The 25,094-nt window shown below is 39.7% G+C and overlaps 2 protein-coding genes across 2 annotated transcripts in view; one reads left to right on the top strand and one right to left on the bottom strand.

The window, feature by feature from the left end:
* Positions 1 to 2,872, bottom strand: part of LOC139475885 (src substrate protein p85-like) — a 34,886-nt gene extending 32,014 nt beyond the window's left edge. The window contains exon 1 of the mRNA XM_071259099.1: positions 2,776 to 2,872. The gene's annotated coding sequence lies outside the window, so the exon portion shown is untranslated. The remainder of the gene's footprint in view (positions 1 to 2,775) is intronic.
* Positions 2,873 to 4,324: 1,452 nt separating this feature from the next.
* LOC139475886 (uncharacterized) lies at positions 4,325 to 21,872 on the top strand. The gene is made up of 5 exons (XM_071259103.1): positions 4,325 to 4,471; positions 11,319 to 11,356; positions 12,568 to 12,761; positions 17,579 to 17,689; positions 20,488 to 21,872. Exons 1-5 carry the CDS (start codon positions 4,440 to 4,442, stop codon positions 21,421 to 21,423), a joined length of 1,311 nt encoding a protein of 436 aa, XP_071115204.1. The 5' UTR covers positions 4,325 to 4,439; the 3' UTR covers positions 21,424 to 21,872.
* Positions 21,873 to 25,094: the final 3,222 nt, after the last annotated feature.

Genomic DNA, 25,094 nt, shown 5'->3' with positions numbered 1-25,094 from the left:
ATTTTGACAAGGACTCCCCGCATGGGTATTGATGTACACAGTTTTATTAACAATATGCTATTTTCCCCTGCAACTGCATTGCCATGCAGGTGTTTATGAAAAAGACCGGTAATTAAGCACAGTAATAAAAGTGCAAGTATCATGAAAAGTAGTAACAGACTTTTCCTACATCATAGTATAGGTGGTATGATTTACAATACGATAGCCGTGACAAAAAGTGTGAAAACGTATAGCTTAGCCCTGTTGCGCTTAATTATAAAAGTACGTACTTTGAGGTCTGTACTAAATTTTGTCACAATCTAAACGAATCTTAAAAGCGCTACCGAGGAGGCGTGGCTTAATTAGGCCCTACAAGCTGATTGGCTATTACAACCAGCCGGGTACAGAATAGACGCGGTCGTTTCATTAGTTGTTGGGAGACCTATGTTGTATACTATAATACTGGATTCCATGTATGTCACGGGTATGGCTAGTGGGGACGTGTCAAGTAACCTTGATTTAACATGAATTATTTAATTTTAACATCATTTGGATTTTTAGGGGCGTGGGTTCCACGCAGCCCCACCCCCGTTTAAAGATAGATAAAGGTAGCCAATTAGTGATATTTAACCAGAACGGTATTTTTCTCACCTACAGTCACTCACCTCACAGCAACATGTAACTGTAGTAGATTATTGCATAATGTATGCCAGCAGTCAGTCCAATACCGTAACACACTCAGCAATGTGTATAGTGTAACACGCTGTTAAGTGTATAGTGTAACACGCTGTGTAGTGTATAGTGTAACACGCTGTGTAGTGTATAGTGTAACACGCTGTGTAGTGTATAGTGTAACACGCTGTATAGTGTATAGTGTAACACGTTGTATAGTGTATAGTGTAACACGCTGTGTAGTGTATAGTGTAACACGCTGTATAGTGTATAGTGTAACACGCTGTATAGTGTAACACGCTGTATAGTGTATAGTGTAACACGCTGTATAGTGTATAGTGTAACACGCTGTGTAGTGTATAGTGTAACACGCTGTGTAGTGTATAGTGTAACACGCTGTATAGTGTATAGTGTAACACGCTGTGTAGTGTATAGTGTAACACGCTGTATAGTGTAACACGTTGTATAGTGTATAGTGTAACACGCTGTGTAGTGTATAGTGTAACACGCTGTATAGTGTAACACGCTGTATAGTGTATAGTGTAACACGCTGTATAGTGTATAGTGTAACACGTTGTATAGTGTATAGTGTAACACGCTGTATAGTGTATAGTGTAACACGCTGTATAGTGTATAGTGTAACACGCTGTATAGTGTAACACGTTGTATAGTGTATAGTGTAACACGCTGTGTAGTGTATAGTGTAACACGCTGTATAGTGTAACACGTTGTATAGTGTATAGTGTAACACGCTGTGTAGTGTATAGTGTAACACGCTGTATAGTGTAACACGCTGTATAGTGTATAGTGTAACACGCTGTATAGTGTATAGTGTAACACGTTGTATAGTGTATAGTGTAACACGCTGTATAGTGTATAGTGTAACACGCTGTATAGTGTATAGTGTAACACGCTGTATAGTGTATAGTGTAACACGCTGTATAGTGCATAGTGTAACACGCTGTGTAGTGTATAGTGTATAGTGTAACACGCTGTATAGTGTATAGTGTAACACGCTGTATAGTGTAACACGCTGTATAGTGTATAGTGTAACACGCTGTATAGTGTAACACGCTGTATAGTGTATAGTGTAACACGCTGTGTAGTGTATAGTGTATAGTGTAACACGCTGTATAGTGTATAGTGTAACACGCTGTATAGTGTATAGTGTAACACGCTGTATAGTGTATAGTGTAACACGCTGTATAGTGTATAGTGTAACACGCTGTATAGTGTATAGTGTAACACGCTGTGTAGTGTATAGTGTAACAAGCATTATCAACATGACAGAGTAAGTGATCATGTGAGCACGTCAGCAAGGGACACGGATTCACAGAGTCCATGAAATGTCGCTTCATCTTTGAGGTTCTCTTTCAAGACTACAATGGGATATTGTGATTTGGAGAAAATATACTTAACAAACGAACAAGTCTGTGTTTTGCAATCACTTGTATAATCCGTGTGTAATATGCTGTATTTTCATTTCAGCCATGGAAATTGCTGGTCCAGACTCGCGATTATTTACAGACCGCCGTCATATGCATATAGTTGGAATATTGCCGTTAAACAAAACAAACAAAACAGAAGTGCAAATAAAGTTTATTTACTCGTCGTTTACGATGTTTTGAATACTATATTTTGCATTAACGATGTTACGATCTATTCAAATCTGCAAAGTTGTATATACCTATGAGAGTGAACCCGATACCAACCTAACCCTCACCCTAACCCTAACCCACGATTCCATGGATGTGTGTCCATTCATCCGCTTAGCGTTTTCTTTTTCTATATGTCCAGAACTAAATCGTTTGATAGGTGTTCCTTGGAAGTTGACGGATGACAAAGCTGATACAATTTATCGATACCAACTTCTTTATTTACTGTAAAGGCATCGTTTCGGTATAGATCCTTATACCGTTGTCGAGCCTTTACAGTAAATAAAGAAGTTGTTATCCATATATTGTCTCAACTATGTCTAAAACTGATGACGGACGAATGTATATATACATGGATGTCATGATGTCAATCACTGGATTGTCTGGTCCAGACTCGATTATTTACAGACCGCCGTCATAAAACTGGAATATTGCTGACAGCGGCGTTAAACAACAAACAAAATCCTACCTGTATTTATACTTGTCAGCCAAACTATGTACATCACTTTCTTGATAACGGTGTTAGAACCTACACCGAAACGTGGCTCCTTATTGTAATAAAGAAGTTGTTCATCCATCAATTTTATCCATACATTGCATCTTTTATTAGTTGAAGATTACATATGCATCACAAAGTAAGTTTTTTGCACGTTGAAAACAACTTCTATTTCTCTCCTCCCCTCCCTATCCTATTCCGCAGTATAACTCCACGGCCCCAGTCCTGTTTCCTCGACCCCGGACACTGGTGCAACAACACCCCCCGGAACTTGTGTACAGCCAAGATGTTGTTAATTTCCCAAAGCGCCGTTGGTGATTAAGAAGCTCGCGTGACTGAATAAACACTAATTAGATATGTGTAAACTGTAGCAGGGACTACAGGGCTATCACTCCCACTGATCACCTCTCATCAGGTCAACCGGGCGGAACTAATGAGTCTTGTTACACGCTTCTTGCAATCAGGAAGAGAAAATTCGACTCGAGCCAGAGCGTCGTTTTTTATGTGTGTTCTTCATCGCCTTTGATCATTTTATTGCCGACCGACAACATCTCGTATATATGTCTTTCACCAACACTCGAACCAAAAACCCATCGCGATTGCTAAACAAGTCAAATTTGAAGTTGTATCCCTGTTTTATTTTTAAATTTGACTTTTGATGGTCAGATTTATTTGGCAGATATATTTTATATATGAAAGATCAAAAAGTTACTTTGCTTTCATTTTGTTTTCACTATTAGCTGTAAGATCGATCGTGAGTTTGCATCCAAGCTTAAACACGCACGTACACCCACACAACTGCTACTGCTCTTGCTATAGACTAACACCTACTCTCTGAAATGAACATATTTCACAGATAAAAACAGTTGTTCATTATAGTTATGAAATATAATAACGAGGTTGTCTTCATTTTCAGATCCAGACTTGGATTTGTCCACCAAAAAAACTTTCCAAAAATCACAATAACGATATTTAAATCATTATTTATTTTACTTTAACATCAAATCCACATATTATCAGGGTCTGGGTGTGGACACCCTAGTACATACACACGCCCTCCTCGCTCCCTCGTTTCGCCACTGTGTTCAAGGTGATTGTTAACTAATATGTTTTTACGCCAGCTATATACGTTGTGTATATGTAGAACAGTATCTATTTTTTTGTATTCATCAATAATTAGATTTTTCTAAAATATTGACTTGTATTTTCTGTCTCCTTCTAATTCTGCTGGTTAACACTATGTATACATGCATATTCTAAAGATATCTTATGTAAAACATTGAGTTCTCTTCCTTGAGATATGTAATGGAAAATTACTGAAGCTAAAAATATTAAAAACATGTGTCCTGTAAATTGCAGCCTTCTTATCACTGGAGACAACCTGACCTTTGGCCGACAGAGTTATCGTACTTGATAAGTGATCTTTTTTCTCTAAGGGGATCGTTTTATGCAGGAATTGTAACATTTGTTTTCATTGGTTATGTTTTTTAGCAGTGGGCCAATCACATTCCTCGTTAGGAAAATGCACCTGTCTGCAGCAGGGATCGAGGATGGCAGTCTGGGAAGTGAGCTGTCTAGCGAAGTTGCTCCCAGCTCAGTCTTTCACACTTCAGTGATGATAGCTGGGATTTGACAAGATGGTTGTGTTTTCTCTAACCCTAATTAGGCAGTAAGTAAACGTTAGTAAGTCAATAGAGCGCAGCGATTGCGCAGAATTCGACTTCTTCAACGAGTTGTTGAATGCTTGAAAATCGGGCACAGTGACCCCCTGATGGTACTCATTGATTTGTCGGTGTCTCGCCTGTGGTTAACATGTCTAGACAGTTTAGCAGGAAATGCACTTAAAGTGCCGTTTGTTTCCTTATGCATGTGTAGTTGCGGCGCTTGGGCCCTCGACAATACCGTCATAATGTATAATTGACCAGTTGAACGCTTAAAACGACTCCCTGTCGACCAGAGTTTACTTTGAAATTGAGTATCATACAAATTTTAATTAGGTCGTGATAACATTTCCTAGCTAGTAAATGTCGATATGGTTGACATTGTGTTTTGTAAATTTGTATTGATGAAATATTTCGGTTCCTTGTAGATAACCATTGATTTCTGAACCATGTTACGTTTGTTTGGGAAGGAACTATATCTAGGCCAATCATTTCATAATATGCTTCCAGTTTTAACTTGACAGTTATTAGCACTGTATGTCTGTGTCACCTTGACAATTTTGAACCCATTACGAATCACATCAATTATGAGTCTCGTCGTCTAACTTAGATTGGAGACATTTAGATTACGCAGATTACGCAGGTGTATTTCCTGCAGTCATTTATGTTCTTGGACAATAATTTATACTTGTTTACATAATGTAAGGTCTTTTTTAGTGTTTCAGATAAATAACGTCAATCATGTATCTTAATATTTATTAAGATTATGCACCATGATTTCTTAGCAATCTGTCGTTCATTACTTTAATGTCTTTGAATCAATCAACTATTTATAACTTGTTGATGTCATCCTCCGAAGAAGTTGGTGATCTTCATATTAAAATCAGTTATCTTACAGAGATAGAAATTAACTGAAATTTGTTACAAGACACGAGACTAGACTTGCCATTATTAGTGGTTTTCAGTTGTAACTAGTGTTTACAGTGATTTTTGAAAGTGACTGCTTAAATTATGTACATGATGTAAATTTGGAGAAATGATATTTAGATTTTCATATATTATGATTTGAATGTCTGATATACATCTGAAACCCAAATCAAATCATTCTTCCTGAACATTTTAGCATCATCATCCAAGCACTTGTACTTATGGACATTTTTGACCATTTTGTTTTATACTTCAATTGGATTTCCTTGTTTGAATCAAATCTTGGTGACTGAGTAATGAAAATCTGATATGGACTGTTCAAACATTGATTGTATTTCTATCAGAACAGAAATATCAGATAAATCTTTCGTACATTTCTATTAGTTTGTATGAATCACCTCCATCCTTTTGTGTCTTATGGGACTCACAGTGGACACTATTTGTGTCCATTAACTTTAATGGGCAACAAGGGTGGCATAGTTGCCTAGGGTGCCACCAATCGCTGTGCAGAATTGTGTTCCTTGGGCACCCAAGAAACCTATGATCGTGGGCTCAAATCCAGGTTCACCACCCAAAACATTTTTAGGTTTGTCAGCACCATGCCTGTTCTTGTGGGATCCACCAAAGTGGTAAATGTCTCAGACCTGCATCACTTTGGGCTCTCCTCCCACATCAAGCTGACACACCATGATTTAACAGGAATAATGTTAAAAGTGACGTTCAACCCAACTCACTCACTTAAGCTTCATATGTTTTGGACACAAATGTTTGTGTCCAGTAAAACCCTGAATTGACATTCCAAACCATGATCTCTGCTGACCTCACAGAAGAGACTTTCAAAATATGTCATCCTTCATGAAACCTAAAGCTAAATACTCTTGTAATGTAAATCATCGTCATTGTTGCATCTGGTCAACATGATGAGTCAGAAGAGTTTTGAAATGTGGTCAGTACATTAGCTTCAACTAGTGGGTAAAGTTGCAGACTAGGAAAGTAATTTTTCTTCACATGCTGCCACATCTTCCCAAGGCAAGCGTGTACATTAGCCAATATCAAAGCCTAGTTTCCACCCTTGCCACATCAAGGCTACTTTTCTTGGCTCAACCCTGGCGCCACCTCGCATAGATCAAGAGTTGTACCCCTTGTAATGAAAACGCGATATCGATTCAGATCACTGTTCTTATCTTGTATAGCTTCACAAGGATGATGACTACCATAGGCGACGACCTAGTCGATCAGATAACGAAAACATTCACGATTTCATCCCTGACACAAAAATGTAGGCAATTGTTGGGAAGGGGGTATAAAAGATGAAATAAACATATTTGTGTCAACAAAGACAGGCAGCGGTAAATCACATTCATACAAAAGTTAATCAGTCATTGATGTTGATTTTGTGAAACGTTTTCTGATTGGACTATTGATATGTGCGATAGTCCAATCATAGTTAGCACAGGAAAGTGGGGTTAATGTGTTGAGGGTGGAACAAAGACTTTGATAAAAAGGCCAGTGGACACTGTTGCCTCGGGAAGATGTTTGTTTGTTTGTTGTTTAACACCGCACTCAGCAATATTCCAGCTATATGACGGTGGTCTGTAAATAATCGAGTCTAGACCAGACAATCCAGTGATTGACAGCATGAACATCGATCCACGCAATTGGGACCGATGACATGTATCAACCAAGTCGGCGAGCCTGACCACCCGATCCCGTTAGTTGCCTTTTACTACAAGTATAGTCACCTTTTACGGCAAGTATGGGTTGCTGTTCTACCCCGGAATCTTCACGGGGTCCCTCGGGAAGATGATGATGCCACATCAGGAACAAAGATCATTCTTGCAAAAATACTTTTTAGATTGTAATTATGTTGTTAATATTTGTAATTATGTTGTTAATATTAATGGTCAGCACCAGAGAATAACCTGTCTTGATTATCTGCCGAGACAGATAAGTAATGCTTTCATGTTGCTGAAATGTGGGCAGAAATAGAAGGATTGTTTTTCCATTATTAATCAAGTTGATAAGAATTCCAGTGTTTGAAATTAAGCATGAAAGTGAAGCGGTCCATGTCATGACTCTGTTGAATGTTAAGGAGTTGGAGATAGCCTTGATTTAAATACTAAAGAACACCTTAAGAACCCCAAGATCCCCTTTATTTCGAACACTGTTGACTTTCATTGGTAATATCTCATCAGCAGATGCTGATGTAACTGGTTTGATGGTAGTCAATCTTAGTTTTTGGATGTTATGGCATTGCAGGACTATAATCAAGAAAGATTTGAACAGTGCAATATTTCCTGTCCTTATAGCAATGTGAATTAACATTTAATGCAGTTAAATATGGTTAAAGGTCATTCTGTTAAAAGCGAAATGTTTAAGTACTTATTTAGTGAATACTGTTCAAGTGCTTTATATCTGCTATTACATGAGGCACTAAAAAAAAGTAGGTCACAGTGACCCAGTGCTTGTATGTCAAATTGGTCATCACCAAAATCTCATAAGTGAGTGAGTGAGTGAGTGAGTGAGTTTTACGCCGCTTTTAGCAATATTCCAGCAATATCACGGCGGGGGACACCAGAAATGGGCTTCACACATTATACCCATGTCGGGAATCGAACCCGTGTCTTCGGCGTGACGAGCGAATGCTTTAACCACTAGGCTACCCGACCGCCCCCAAAATCTCATTAAGTCAGATCTTTAAGTCTGAGGACACCTATATAGAAGGCTGTCTCAGGTGAATTCAGACCAAACTTTGACCACCTTATCTCATTCTTGAGCCAATCATATTTCTAAAACACTTCATCTTCATTTCTTAACACATGGATTTGGAAACTACAACCTTAGCTGAAGAAAAGCGCCAAAGAACCCATTTATTCCCTCGATATTACAACCTTTTGGGTGTAGATAGTGCTAGATACCATGGCACTCACAAAATATTGATGGCCATTACCATTATTCCGCAGTCATGCAGTTTGTTAAAAATGTAACATTGACAGTAGCGGGTGACCTTGCCCAGGTGAACACCACCAAGCTGACTGTTGTTCATTTCCCGATGAACGTCAGTATGTTACGAGATGATGTCAATCGAGCGAAGACACATAGAATCATGGAATTTTCTCGTGTGAGGCACTGTCTTCATCAGATGTGGAATGTCAACAAATACAACTTCAACCCTTCATTAAATTTGCTATATGTATGTAATTAGTAGTCAGGCTCAACATATATGTTCTGTTTTTGCGATAATTTAAATTTTTACCTTGGTTATACCTTTGCCCTTTGGATCATGACTTTAAATTCGCTCAAGAAGCATTTCCTCGCTTTGTAAACGTCCTCTCCTCAGAAACCACTGAGTCCATTAAGCTGAAACTGTACAGGCTTCTTCCCACAAATGATGACATCCTGATTTTCAATATGGCCACAGTGGCAGCCATATTGAAAATAAATGCTATTAATGACAATTACTCAGTCCTTTTTTTTCCTCAAGATGTAATGAAATTTGGAATATGTGTAGTAAGTAGTGAGGCAGAACATATATGTAATGTATCTTGTGATATCTTACATTTTGAATTTTGAATCACCCAACTCAGTGAGCTTGACCACCCAATCAAGTTGGTCTCCTCTTATGACTAGCATCAGTTGTTGGGGACCTATATTCTTACCCAAAGTTTTCAGTAGATTTAATGTTATGTGGGCTGTTGTTGGCTAAGCATATGAAACTATAAACAGACTTGTACTAGACTTTGGCTTCTGGCTCGTGGCTAAATTTGCAGACCGATCACATTTTTTTCGTATCATTTTTCAAGGTCATTTCGTATCGCGGTAGTTGCTCAATCCAGTGGTTTGGTTTTAATTGTCTTTTCATAACCTGGTAGAAAATTTATCCAAGGTTTCTGGTCATGTGAATTATATATATATATATGTAAATTGAAGTAAACATCAAAATTGTCCAAATAAGATCAAATTTAAAGGTTTTGTATCTAATTGCTTCCTAGGAAAGATATCTCTCTTGTTCTTCATTAATCTCACAATAGTGAAATCATGATATTATGTATAATGATACAGGGAAAAAAAGTGAAAATTCTACAAATATTCTGTGCACAGCCACAGTAATTCACCAATGATAAACATGATATTTTGTGTAGATATAGACCTGCGATATGATAGCCGTATTGAGACTAGATGTATGACAGTACATCAGTGTAATGGTAAATAGTCCCAACCTAGGCCCAACTGATACAACATTTCTGAAGTTTCTATGGTTAATTTCATTTTTAAAAAACCTGAAATGGACAGTACCGAATGTCATCCACAAATATTTACAGTCCGAGCTGACCTAATTCAACCTACTTGCCAACATGATGACGCATGGTTACAATTTGATTGATGGCTGTGATGTTGTTTACTCATATTTTGGTGTTTACTATGTTTACACAATCTGCCAAATACCTGTCTGCTGGACAGAGCAAGGCAACAGCATTGCATAGTATATTTACAGTATAGTTTACATATACAGGAATTTGCTGGAGACAAATTAGGACATTAATATGATTTTAACAACTGTTGGAAGGACATTCTTTGGTATCATTACCAAATTTGATACCTGTGAAGATCCGTGTTAGAATAGGTCTTTAGTAAGCCATGTTGGCCGTAAGAGGTGACTATGCTTGTCGTATGAGGTGTTTAACAGGATCGGGTGGTTAAACAACAAAGAAAAAAACAGACCAAGTTTGAAAAAGAATATGTAGAACAGTTTAGATGATGATCAGTTTGTTTATGCCACTAAAAGAAGTTTGTTTATTGTTAAAACGCCCCACACAGCAATATTCCATCCATATGACGGCGATCTGTAAATAGACAAGACTGGACCAGACAATCCGGTAATTGACTTCATGAACATCAATCTATGCGATTGGGATATGATGACATGCTTCAACCAAGTCAGCGAGTCTGACCACCCGATCCCGTTAGTTGCATCTTACGACAAGCATGGGTGCTGAAGACCCAATTCTGTTGTCCAATAATGTCACAGAAAATAAGCCAATCCGAAACCCTGACTATAACATTTTGTTTCACTACAGGAGATATCTAACATGCCTATTAGTACTGTTTTTTTTTCTTAGAAATGTTTTGAGAGTACTGTGGTCAATCAGTATTGTCTGACATGATAATGTAGGCACAGGTGGTCTAGTGCTGCAAGTTTGATCTTTGGGCTTTCCACCTGTAATTTCATCTAGACCTTCGTCCCTTTGGTCTTTCCTCCCACATTCAGCCTACATGCCATGTCATTTATAACTGAAATACTGTTCAAAGCTTGATTGGTGGGTGTGGGTGGTCCAGTTGTCTAATGAGCTGTATTTTGCTATTAAGAGTTGCCTCCCTTGGGAGTTTCACAACCTATGATTGTGGATTTCAGTGCCGTAGCCAGCTGGGGGGCAGGGGGAGCAGTTGCCCCCCTAGATTTTTCATAGAAAACAGTTTTATTTGAATCAAGTTGGGGACAAGTGATACTTGTACAAATATTTGCACCCCCCTGTCAAAAAAAGTTAACTACGGCCTTGGATTTGAATCCCAGACTCTCCCTGATTGTGTTTCTAGGTTTATCACAACATCTCTGTGCTTGTGGGTTTCCTAAGTGGTAAACATCTAAGACCTGCATCACTGTCCCACATCAAGCTGACATGGAGTGATCATGGGGATATAACTGAAATACTATACAACATGTACAAGGCAGCTTGAAGTTGAAAACGAAGTCACTGAATCCATGCTACATAGCCCACATACTCAAACAGGACACTTTTGAAACACAATTGAGATTATGTGATTGCAGTGGGCAGAGGTTTGATCTCATGTCTTGTGATATTTGTAATTTTTGCCGATTTTTTTTAAGAAAAGAGTTCCGTTGTTAATTTTGTAACTTATTTTTTTCAGTGGTGAAACTTTGGCAAATCGTGAAAACATTATTCAAGGTAAGATAATTGCTGTTGCATACTGATGAACGCTGTTACTGTCTGCGACTTTAGCCACTCGTCTGAAGCCTGAAACTAGTAAAATTCTTTCGGTCTGGAAAGCTCAGTTTAACATGATCTATATTATAGCACTAAAATCTATTGCCTATGATGTTATACGCCAAGTTCGGGCACATAGACGCAGAACCTTGACGCACCATGGCCTTGCTATATGGCCTGTCTGTGACTGGAAATGATGCTGAGAGCCAAGTTCGGATTCATAGAATCAAATGTTTTGGCTCAGACTGTGGCCTGCTTGTCCGTTGTCCGTCTGTATACACAGGACCAGTGATGTTTAAACCTGGCATGTTTGTTTCAACTGTGTTTTCAAGAGTTTTAAATCCCATTTTCAATATGGCCGTCTTGCACCTCCTTGTTCTGGGCCCACCCTGTTCTAAGGTAGCAATTAACTTACTGAACATATGCTAGAATGCTTTTTGTGTTGCCTGTAACCCTACTGACCCATTGTTTCACTAGCGACCTAAATGTTTTTATCACAAAAGGAACAGCTGTCAGGAAATCCATATTTATCATTTAGAAAAACGTCATCTTGATCACCAGTGACAAAAGAGGGGTCATTTTCAAAGAGGGCATGGGCGATCCTTTTCCTGTGACTGAATTTGATTTTGTTTGTTTGTTTAAAAGACATTAACTTTCGGTGAAAAAGCAACCCAAAAAATAAAGCCAACCATTTCTCTTAGAAAATGCAGCCAGTCCGGGATGATGTTTTGCACATCTCACAAGTGCTGGAATAGCCAATCATATGATTGTATATATATGACAAGAGCCAATCAAATGGCCTGTTTTACCTGTCCGATACCGCAAGAAAGCTCCTTACAGCATTATTTCATTCCCTGTATGAACAACAAGTGAAGCAGGTTGACAATAATTCATATGAGATTCTGTCACATGTGGGTGATAATTTGTGCGTAATTATCGAAAAAGAGACCATGCTCTAATGTGGACACTGCTCATAACATTAGTGTTGAGACAAGGACCCCTTGCCTTTCCTGCGGAATTTCGAAACACTGTGGAGTTAATGAATTTGATTTTCACTTTGATCACAGTCAGGTTTATGTTTTATAGTGAAAGGTTTGGTTACAACATGTACAAAAATGGATTTATAAATTAAGCTTATCTGACCATGCTGACTCAACAATTTGTTTCTTCAGGTCAGTCCGACGTCCCTCTCTCAGACGTCGGGATTCAACAGGCAAAACTTGTGGGTGTCCGTCTTCAAAATGAACGCTTAACTCATGTGTTCGCCAGCGACCTTTTACGTGCAGCTCAGACAGCTCAGGCTATTGTTGAGGCCAACAAAGTCTATGTCAACGCCATCATCAAGGACAAACGACTCCGAGAACGGGTATGAGGAAAATCATCTTGTGCTTTCCACATGTTCCCCACATGAAAGGTTCATTTTGGAAGATCCCCATCTATCAGTGAGTGAGTGAGTTTGATTTTACGCCGCTTTTAGCACTATTCCAGCAATATTACGGCGGGGTACACCAGAAATGGGCTTCACACATTGTACACATGTCGGGAATCAAACCCGGGTCTTCGGCATGACGAGCGATCGCTTTAACCACCAGGCTACCCGACCTACCCCTATCCATCAGTAGTCTTTTCAGATTTTCACTAGTCTGGGGAGTAGTGGTAATGTCTTAATCAGTAGTGCTAAATTGCCTGTATGTCTTTGATAGGCATTAAGAAGTTGGAAGAACATGTAGTCATGAAACCTTTATTGATAACAACTTCTTTATTGTTTGTAATGATGTTTCCAAGCTACTTCTTACCCATGAAGATCCGGGGTAGAATAGGCCTTCAGCACCCTATGCTTGCCGTAAAAGGCGACTATGCTTGTTGTAAGAGGCGACTAACGGGATCGGGTAGTCGGGATCCCTGACTTGGTTGATACATGTGATGGTATCCCAATTTCGTAGATCAATGCTCATGATATGAATCACTGGATTGTCTGGTCCAGACTCATTTATTTACAGACCGCCGTCATATACTTAAATATTGCTGAGAGCGGGGTTACACAAAAACAAAGAAACAAGCAAACATTTTACCCCTTCATCAGGGACTTATCTGGACTTGGTTTGTAACCTTTTTTATTAATTTTATTCAATATCGCATTGAGTATAGTTTACATTAATTTTGGCGAAATCGTGTGTGAAGTGATTGGTAGTTCACACAACTCACCGGCAACCACAATCAGATTACCGCTATTGATGCCTTGAAACAAACTTTGGCTGCCAGAGAATGGATACATATATCATAAATGCCATACATTGACTCGTTAAAAGTCACATTTGTTTTAGTTTGACTGTTATATGTCAATATAAAGTTTTCTCGAGTGCAGAAGCCTCAACTGTGCTTGGTCAAATTGTTCCATGCGTAAAAAATATCAGGCAATCAGCTGTAGCAAAGCGCTTATGGTTATTTCTATTTTTGATATGTTTAAAAGCTGCAACTAAAATAACAGCTGATTGCTGATTTATGAGACAACACACACAGTAATATTAATCTCTGCACATTAAACAAAGCCAAAGAGAACAGGAAATACAATTTAAATGGTAAATCATTATGTCTAGTGATTTTTTCCAATTTGTATTGACTAAGTTTATCACCTGTTCGTTTACCTGAATTCGCTGAAAGTATAGAATGTAAATTTCTTTCTGCACATAGGCCTAGATCTACTTGAATTTCTTTTCTCCCAACTAATGTTTATTCTTCAGCAACCCAATACTGTTCAAAGCTGCATTAGACCCACTCACTCTTTCACTCTAACACTCCCCATACGGGATCAGTTGGTCAGGCTCGCTGACTTGGATGATGCATATCATCAATCCCAATGGTGTGGATCGATGCTCATGATGTCAATCACTGGATTGTCTGGTCCAGACTCGATTATTTACAGACTGCAGTCATATAGCTGGAATATTGCTGAGTGCGGCGTTAAACAACAAACCAACCAACACTCTCCACTTCAAATCCCACAAGGGTAGGTCATTAAAAGTCCATGAAAATGATCAAAGTTAGCTCCCAATTATCAAGATAAATATTATGTTGCAATGCACAAAGCAGTATTTTGGTGATGTTAATAACGTGTAACTGTTTTCTGCTTTTCTCCAGAACAACTTGATCCATAATTGTTTTAAGGTATTGCTGCTGATGAGAGGAGTAACCTTTATTCAAGACATCAGATTTGATGGATGTGATTTTCTTCTTGACATTAGACGAAAAAATAAATTATGAAAATGTTGAAAGATCAATATAATTAAAATCAGATCTTTCAGCGATAGAAATTGCCACTAGTCATGTAGTCCTTGCCAATAGTTTAGGTATCAAAAGGACTAGTGGAAATTTGTCATTTTTAAGGATTTTGTTTCATTATGCTCACTTGTTGACAACTCCGATTGACTCAAACTCAACAAACACTTCATATCAATCAAAACGGTCTTTACTACACCATTGCTATAGTACAACTGTTGCCTCAACCGCTATCACACTCCTACGTCATCAACTGACCAAGTTTCGAATACTTTCTCTAGAATGAATGATAGCTCACGATGAATTCATGTACGTCGCCATGTTATGTCATGTGACTACTCTAGCTCCTTACACACAATACCAACTCCATGCATCGCATGCAACTTACCACATATGACTTATATTATCATTATAAGGACTAGTGAACTAAACATATTAGTTTCTTTCGCTGTCTTTAACTCATCTGAGGACATCTCTGGAGGACATCACGTCTAGTGAACTTCCTAATCAGCCAATCAGCATCATGGCTTCTACTTTCTTGAAAGGTGTGAGCAAGCATTCATTTGTTTGTTTGCCGCACTCAGCAATATTCCAGCTATTTGGCGGCGGTCTGTAAATAATCAAGTCTGGACCAGACAATCCAGTGATCGACATCATGAGCATCGATCCACACAATTGGGATACGGTGACATGCATCAACCAAGTCAGCGAGCCTGACCATCCGATCCCGTTAGTCGCCTTTTACGACAAGCATCGGGTGCTGAAGACCTATTCTACCCTGGATCTTCACGGGTAGAGCAAGCATTGAGATAAGCATGTATTTATGTATCTCGAAAATGAAAATAGAATGTATATACATTTCGAATGCCAGAAAATATGTCTGTACTATTATCACATGATAATATTGTTGTGGATATTTAATACATTTATTGGTTTATTATTGCACGCAAATGGTTGTACTATCAAGGGTATATTTGTGTTCGGTGATTTTTTTCGAAACTTCAGAATGGAGGTGTAAAGAATAGAAAGCGATTCATTTTAAAAAGCTGACATCTGAAACCATGTATCCTTTTTTAGATAAGGGGGTCAAGGTTTCACCTGACATGACCTTCTCTGAAGATGTTGCAGCGTTAGAAATTGGCATTGATCCCATAGTCCTTGTCAAACTGCCCAATGGTTAAGGTGTCCTAAGAACTCATAGAAATTTGGTCTGTTTAAGGGTTTTGCTGTATGTTATGACTATAAGGACTAGTGCCATAAAACTGTTAGTTTCTACCCGTCAGAAGGGATGACATAGAAGCTATTTTCACTGTTGCAGTTGTATGTATTGCAATAGTAGCCCACACTATTGCGATTGTAGTAAACCAACCTTAAGGACTGATAATTATTGATCAGTGTAAAAGAAATGAATAAAGTATCTCAAAGACATCCATTTTTTTCCTTGTCGGTACTCAAATCAAAGGGAAGTAACTCTAATCTGAAGTTGTCATAAACCTTGCTAACCAACCACACAAGCAGGTTTAAGATATGCGTAGTACTATAGTAGGGCAAAAGACTACGATAGTTTGATGTGTCATTACTGTCCTAGTTGTCCAGTCTTCACATGGAGAAGTATCATATCGGAGTAAAAGATCTAATCTAAATGAGATCGCAGTATGATGGGATTGGGCAATAAACGTTGTTACAAGTTTGCAAGTTGTAGATACCAAGGTTGTGTTGCAAGAAGAACATATTCAGTGTTTCTCCATGCAGGTTGAGCTTGCTCCAGTTTGTAGGAGACGGCAAACTTCTATTTATGTATCGGCTATCCATCACATTGTCAATTTATGTAGTGGCTCTCCTTCACATGGTCAAGAGGCAGTAGGGTAGCCAAGTGGTAAAGCCATTGCTCGCCACCCAGAAAACCCAGGTTCGATTCCCCACATGGGTATAATGTTTGAAGCCCATTTCTGATGTCCGTGATATTGCAGGAATATTGCTAAAAGTGGCGTAAAACCATGCTCACTCATTCACTCACTCACATGGTCAATGTGAGCTGATGTGAGGATCTAAGTCCGTCAATCAATCTGTCTGTTGGCACTGATACTTACGTCCTTTCTTCTCCACATGAACTTAAACGTTAACCAGTGTTCCTTCTTCTCAAGCTTTTGTCCCACTGTAAGCTGACACGTCGTGATATCACTGGAATTCACTGTTAAACCCAACTCATTCACTCCTGCTCAGAATGTGGTACTGATTTTGATCATACACAGCTTAAGGATTTTTTGAGTGATCATGAATTCCCACTCAATCAATATTGTAAATGATTTAAATATTATTGACTAAAGGTGTGCCGTATTACTGGTACACCGGTATATTGTGGTGCAAATCTTCAGCAATACGTATTGCGATACGTTTGTAAATGTAGCAATATATTGGGGCAAATATAAATAAGTATATTTATGTGTTCCTAATCGACATTGAGATGGAAAATAGTATCTCTCTGATACAACTTGCCTCTGACGATCTTTTTATCAATTAACGTGTACACATCGCGACTCTGAAGCTCCTCACAACGATAGCCATCCACATAGTACTCTATACTGAGAACGAAGGTGTCACGTCCTGGGAAGGAGCTTGATGTTATCTGTCATTAATACAGGGTATAACTTTGATTAACTCATGAAAATGTAAATTGGCAATACGTATCGCAATAAAGTTAAAGTATGGCAAAATATTGCAATACAAAATCCAGGTCTATACGCAGCCCTATTTTTGACATAGGGACCAAACTGGGGCTTGGGCCTTGGGTTTACTTGTACATTGACACTGTGTGTATAGCTAATCATTTGCATATTCATGCTAGGTGAACAACACTTGCTATTTTACTTTAGATGCAGTCCTTTGTTAATTTTCATTTCTTTTCAGAAATTTGGAGTCGTAGAGGGCAAAACATTCAAGGAATTGGCAGCTGAAGCAAAGAGAAACAACAGCTCTATACCCAACTTTACTCCTTATGGTGCTGAAAACATAGAACAGGTGGGCTACACAATATGGGGGTCAGCTACGTGGTCTATGGGGTAGTGTGTCTGCCTGGAGAGAGGAAAGTCAGTGGTTCAATCCCTGGCCATGTTATACCAAAAGATGTTGAAAGATGGTAAAGTGATCCCTCGATATACCGCTGTCATAGGGGTTCAAGAAACGGACCAAGGTTTACCCCGCAGTGTATCCGGAGTAGTGGTACATCGAGGAGCGTTAAGTCGAGGGATCACTGTGCTTGTCTTTTGGCTGGCGCTCGGTGTTAGGGGGCTAAAACAAAGGACTGTTCGGCTCAGAGTCAGTATACCGTGTCAGTGTGGGGTATGCATGGTAATATGTGGCTTGGTATCAGTCGACTGCCTCCATGGTTTAGTGGTAGAGAATCCACCCGAAGGTCTGGGCTTCAATACCCGGCTGCGTCATACAAAAGGTGTTAAAAGATGGTACTTGTTGTTACCCTGTCTGGCACTTGGCATTAAGGGGCTAAAACAAGGACTGGTCGACTTGGAGTCAGTATACTGTGTCTGAGTGAGGTATTCATGTTAAACTGCGACATGGTATCTCAGTGGGCTAGCACTAAAAATCAGCATCAGTCCGGACTAGTAGGAGCAGCCACACACACACACACACATGCATGCACGTCGCTAGATAAGTGCAATAATCTTGGACGCAACGTTATACCCCGTTTCACTGGTATCATAGTGGGCTTGCACATAAAACTGGCATTCGTCTGGACAAATACAAGCACACATATCTCTGTGTGAGTGCAATCATCTTGAACTCAGAATTTAACCCTATATCACCTCACCTCACGGATGGCTCCGTCATCTAAGTGCCACAATTTTCTGTGCAGTATTATGTCGCTTGGGCACGCCAGAAAGTGGATTCGAACCTCTGTTCGCCCCAGTTGTTTCTAGATCATTAGATGCATAGTAATATGATTATCAGGGTATGAAACTCCCAAAAATCAAAGTCTAAAGACATGTTCCTAGGATCTATTGTTCTTACAATCAACCATCTGAGTCCGTCAGGCATGGATTTTCGTTGACACTTTGACTTTAGAGATCATCAATGCAGCTGGGTTTGATATCCCTCCACATTTGTAATCATATCAGCACAGAATACTTCATCGCAGATTAAAGTCGCTCCAAAGTCGACATTACCGATTTCATCTTCCAATTGCTCGCACAAGTTCGTTCTGCATTTCTGCATATAATAAAGGAGCCAGAATCAATCTCTCATCTGTACATTGGCTCAACCGGCTAATACAGATGTGCGCAAAGTGCTCTCTCTTGCCCTTGGATAGGTCATTCCAACCTTGCCTTCAAGGTTGGTCATGCCCTCTTTCGCTTCCAGGAAGTCTGCATTCAGTCGGTTGTCGCCTTCATCACTTCATCAACTGAGCCGCTATCAGTGCTGCTAGTAAGAGTTTGTCCCCTCCTCCAGTTCGACGAAGTATTGAGTGTTACCACTCCCCATCTACGTATCACTGTTCAAGATCCCGAGTATGTTGCTGTAAGGACCGGCGCTCAGACAACTCAGGATCGGCGCTTCCCAGAGTCCCATCCTACTGATATGGTTCCACGCACCTGTAGGCATCTCCATAGCTTTGTCAAAGCATTAAAAGAGATGTTAAGCATGCTTGTCCTATCGTCCAAGGAAGTTAGTGATAACACTGTCTTGTTGATTTGATTGGCTGGATTCCATTTTCGAATCGATTAAAAGTTGTACGTTGTATTGTGTGGCTTTTCAATCACACTCTTTACATCTGAACAAGTTTCACATGTTGTTCCCGATCGCATGTGTTTCATTTCTTTCATATATCAGGGTCACACCACTTTTTGGAGTGTTTCTTCCCTATCCATGAGTTTTTGTCTTTTATGACACTGGAAAATTATACTTAATATTGTTCAGTATCACTGTTTAGCACCAGCTTCCTCATGTATATCCTACGTTTGTTGCCTTCATAAGCTAGGGTATCTGCGCCCCACCATCCAACCGTGGGATAGATGCATAGTGTGAGAAAGGATAAGTATGTAAACTTTAAACTTATCCTATCTCACAAGCTATATGCTGACCTGTCCATCCCCGCATCACATTTCCTCCTGCCTGTTAGCTCTAGAAAGAGAATGAGTTGGCTGGGGAAACCACATGTTCAGCGCGGGTGTAGATCGACCGGCATGAAAAGTGCACTTGGACCCAGATTGTTGGGAGGTGACCATGGTGATGCTAGGTGTGTTCAGGTAGATTGCTTTTTTAGAAGCTGGAAACCTTTGTTTAAGCACATTTCCACTTAGGATCGAAAAGAAGAATGAGAAATGCATAGTGTGAGATTGGATGAGTAATTTTATGAATACACAATTTATTGTAAAATTTCGATTATTTTTCATTCCTCAGTCAGTTACTGATAAATCTATTTTTCCTGTTCAGCTTGAGTTCTATGAATCTGGCATTTATTGAGAGAAACGTAAGAATGGACTTGATTCAAAACTTAAATTAACCCATGGGATTTCCAGGTAAGAATAGGTACCCAGCAATCTATGCTAGTTGTAAGAGGCATATAAATGGATCAGATGGTCGGGCTTGGGGACTTTGTTGATTGCATGTCATTGTATCCCTTCTTGTGGATCATTGTTAGGATGTCATTCACTGAATGGTTGGTCCAGGCCTGATTATTTAAAGACCTCTCTCATGTAGTTAGAATATTGCTGTGTGTGGTGCCCTGACATATTGTGTAGCATTGTTGAAGGAAATGTTGAACTATACACACACTTAATACTTGTTTCTGCTTCTTCCAGGTTCGTGTCCGCGCCAAGTCTTTCTTCCACGACCTTTTATCATTATTGAAGAACAATGCCCATGAAGATGGCAACTACATCCCTGCATCTATAAAGAGGCGAGCAGACCATGGCTTTAGTCACAGCTCAGACCCTGTGCACTGCTTTCCAGCAGTCAGTAGACACAACTCTCAGACAAATAATTTAAATCTAGACGTGGGGGACAAAATACTGACTGTGTCGAAACGTCCACGCCATGATGAACAGGACCTGGTAAATGGCTTACACCAGGAGTTTTTCCCACTGGATCTGGCTCAATCAGATAAGATCCTATCCCAGACAGACAAGGTGTTTGACGAGAGCCAACACCTGGACATGCCCCAGACTGCCATAGCCAGATCCAATTCAAGCAGCTCCTCTGGGTGCTCCAGTCTCCCAGAGAGTGCCGAGTCTCAGGAACAGGCCTCGGAACTATCCACTCCCACGGAGGAAGAACAAAAAGACTTTGATCCCCATGATGTTCAGTCATCGAGTCCTGTTCTTGACACTGAAATCAAATCGAATATCCGATCCTCAAGATCTGATGCTTTTGGCTGCCCGAATGTGTCACTGTCACCTCTCCTAGAACACAGGCTTTCCAGCATCTCAAGCATCAGTTCAGGGAGGAATAACAGCTTTGATGATGCTGACGGAATTCCGCCCAGTATAGCAGATGTGATAGTAGTCAGTCATGGGGGTTTTCTCAAAGAACTTATTCGTCATTTTGTCGAAGACCTTAAGTGCAAAATGCCTGGCGGGAAAGGATATGCCTTGCGTGTTGGTCCGAATGCAAGTGTATCGAAATTCACAATAACTATTGATGACATTACGGACAATCCTATCATTACATGTTTGTTAATTCACGACAAAGAGCATCTGCTCCCTTTAGATATTTCTCAAGCCCCAGGAACGTTTTAGACAACATAAGTCGAAGGGCATATTTTAAGCAAAAATTCATGTTTGTATAGTATGCAAACGTTTAATTTTTTTTCTTTTCTAAAATACAAACAAAAAATAATCTTTGTAATCAAACATGATAATCTTTGATATATAAGTATCTTGATGAAATGCTTACTCGTGGAAATGTATCACATCAATGTTCTGCTTTGTTCTGGTTTAAATCAGATATTTCATACAAAAGCGGCAATTTGATTTCATCAAATTATCTTGCTTCTGTATGTTGATCAGACCCAGTAGGGAACCTATTTAATTTTTTTGTATATTTGCTAATTGATGGACTCCATTTTGAAAGGAAAAAATGAAGAAAAACTGTGTCCTTGCATACACTTGTCTTGTACTATCATGAGATCAAGATCTGGTTTTCTTGAATTGTACATTTATGTTGGGTTTTTAATTAAACATGGAAAACACTGCATATTTCGTGGTTTTTGTTGGTGTTGATGGCCTCTGTTATGGATACTGTAAGTAACTCTTCTTCACTTGAGCATTTTTAGCTGACCTTAATTTGCCATTTCAAGAATGCATGTGGTATAACTGGCATGTTGTCAATACATCTTCTGAAACCATAAGTCCTGTGAAGCTTCAGCTTGCACGAATGATCGAAGGTACATTGTTTCTAAAGGTTGCAAGGACGGCCAAATTGAACCTCAACATGAAATGTCACATACATTAAGTGTGTGGTCTGCAGTATCATGCAATGTATATGAGATTTGGCTTCTTTTGATTTTAACCCTGCTGTGGTCTTTGAATTTCATTTGGCCTCATTTTCTATTTTGGTGATGAAATTGTGTGAGGTGATCCCTTAAATTAAAAGATTAGCTTTTTCTTAAACTTCTCTGAAAACCTCCACCTGTCATGAAAGTTCACAAACATCCAGAGGAATGTGTAATCTCCTTTGAAACATGTTTAATTATGGGGGTGGTAGGGTAGCCTAGTGCTAAAAGTGTTTGCTCGTCATGCAAAAGCCCCGGGTTTGATTCCCGACGTGTACAATGTGTGAAGCCAATTTCTGGTGTACCCCCACCCTGATATTGCTGCAATATTGCTAAAAGCGGCATAAAATCAAACTCACTCACTGTTTAATTATGGGTGCAGCAACGCATCACATTTGACCTGATGTGACCTCCATGGCACATAAAAAGAAAACGTTATCTTTTATTGTTGGTATTGGTGACATTTGCAACCATATCTAAGGCAGTGGCAGAAGCCAGAATTTGTTCCCATTATATGCTACCTACCTTCCTTCGCAATGGCAAATATCAAATGTATGTTGAATATATTGTTCAACTGATGGTGAATAATTTGGATTTATGTTGTCCAGGCGTAACAGTTCGTGTGCTGAGTTGCATCCCATGGGCAGGTCGGAAACATGATCGTGTCACCCTGATTATGTTTCTTGGTTTGTCAGCACCTTACCTGTGCTCGAGGGTTACACCTATGTGGAATAGTCGCAACCTAGAAGACTTTAGGCTGATGACAGGTGATGAGACTGGATCCATCACTATGACCCCCAGAGAAAGTTATGCCACCTTTTCTAGGACAGCAAAGGTAACGCCAACATCGATTATTTACCATGGGAACAACTAACTATACACCTCGTGATTAGTATCACACCACCCACTTTTTTTTCAATTAGTAAAACTGGATCTTCAATCTCATAAAAATGGTGGTTAGAAAAGCACATTAAACTGTTTATATGGCCTCATGTGAGCGTTCAGTCAGAAAATTGACAACACAAGACCGAATTTGAGCACTAATTGAGGGTTTATTTGTAGCAAAGTAAAGTTCACTAAAATCACCATGAAATAAGGTGAAATAAGTATGGCTGCCGGAGTCGTTACAACAGACACACAGCACAGTTCACATTTCATTAATGCCGAACACACTAGTAAGGTCCACAATGACTGGCTAACTCAGTATCTGGTGTAACCGCCTCGCACTTGTATAACATGTTCTACACGCCGTCACATGCTGGTCACCAGACGTCTGTATCTCTGTTTGGGGATCTGCTGCCACTCATGCAATGCATGGGTCAATTCCTGAAGGTTCTGAACTGGAGGAACCCCTGCTCTCACCCTACGTCCCAAAATGTCCCACAAATGCTCAATAGGTTTATTGTCTGGACTTCTGGCAGGCCAGGGTAGTGTCTCAATGGCGTTGTGTTGGAGATGCTGAACAACAGCTCGAGCACGATGTGGTCTGGCATTATCGTCCATAAAGACTGGACGTGTGGCGAGAGCATGGTTATCGAAATGAGGCACAACAGCACCGTCCAGGATCAAGTTTTGGTACCTCTTTCCATTCAGTGTTCCGGGAACTGTGATGAGGTCAAGTTTACAATCGTAGGAACAACTACCCCACACCAGGACGGATCCACCCCCAAATGGAACATCAGCTTGAATGTTCCTCTGATCTTATGCTGTGCCTCTCTGCCTCCAAACTCAAACTCGTGCCCTCCCGTCTGTATGATGCAGCAAAAATCTGCTCTTATCGGCCCAGTGTGTCCTTCTCCATGTCCTCAGGTTCCAGCGAGCACGTGCTTGGCACCAGGCTAAACGGGCATGGCGGTGCTGATTTGTGAGGAGTGGACATCTGATTGGTCGTCTTGCTCTCAATCCTGCAGAATATAGGCGTCGTCTGATGGTGCTGATGGACACTGTTGTATGGATTCCATCCATGTCGCAGCTGTAGATTTTGGGCTTCGTCTGGCTTGGCGTACGAGAGCACGATCTTCCCTGTCATTGGTTTTTCTGGGACGTCCAGACCTCAGTGCATCCTTCCCTTCACCGGAAGCAGTATGCTTACGTATTAGCCTGCTGATGACAGTGTGATTAATGTTCAGTTGTGCTCCAATAGCATGACATGACATACCAGTCTGGTTCATACCAATAATTTGCCATCTTTGGTTCAGAGGCACTGGACGCTTGGGCATTTCACTGGTTGGTCAAAATAAAGCTTAATTTATGCCTAAAACCAAATTTTAGCTGTGTTTGCCAACATAACATACGCCAAAAGAGGCTATGTGCATACTGCATGTTTAGCAAACCGACCCCCGGTACAAGCATGCTCAACGCAAGCATGCACGTGCAGCTCGGAAAAGGGTGTGTTTGTGATATTATGTTCACAGATGATGTAGTATATGAAATATTTACTTGTAGTTTAAAAAAACGAAAATTATACTTTCTACTTTTACTTTAAAATGTGTGGTGCGATATTTATGACGAGGTGTATATTAATGGTGAATATTAGTTATTGAAAAGATTGCAGGAGTCTATCAAAGAGGAACTTTGGGGTACACTTGGACGTGGTGTCATCTAAGGGAGCAATGTTGCAGTTCACACCAATGCTGAAAGAAGTGAAGTTGATTCTTTTGTAAAAAATCTTATAAATAGCAAAAAAAAAATTTCACACTTAATAAATATCATCAATGTGATCTTGTTAATTCATACCCAAAGGTATATTAGACAACTGCTTTCTTGAAATATTATTTATGATTCCATTTCATGCATTCTTCACCATGCCACGTCTTTCTGTGTTTTGAAAATGTAGTAACACCATATTTTCGTATAGCAAAAAAACATAAATAGATGTAAGAATATTTAGGAGTGTGAGTGAGTTAACATTTGACG

This window comes from Haliotis cracherodii, unplaced genomic scaffold, assembly GCF_022045235.1.
Source record: "Haliotis cracherodii isolate W230 unplaced genomic scaffold, xgHalCrac1.p SCAF_3, whole genome shotgun sequence".
Taxonomy (NCBI): Eukaryota; Metazoa; Mollusca; class Gastropoda; order Lepetellida; family Haliotidae; genus Haliotis; species Haliotis cracherodii.
This window is presented reverse-complemented; position numbering and strand designations above follow the sequence as displayed.

What these genes read in the sequence shown, in the direction of transcription:
- LOC139475886 (XM_071259103.1), top strand. Translation starts at nt 4,440, where the DNA reads ATGGTTGTGTTTTCTCTAACCCTAATTAGGCA. An exon ending in TCTCTAACCCTAATTAGGCA is followed by an intron (nt 4,472 to 11,318) that starts GTAAGTAAACGT and finishes TATTTTTTTCAG; the next exon opens with TGGTGAAACTTTGGCAAATC. An exon ending in ACAAACGACTCCGAGAACGG is followed by an intron (nt 12,762 to 17,578) that starts GTATGAGGAAAA and finishes ATTTCTTTTCAG; the next exon opens with AAATTTGGAGTCGTAGAGGG.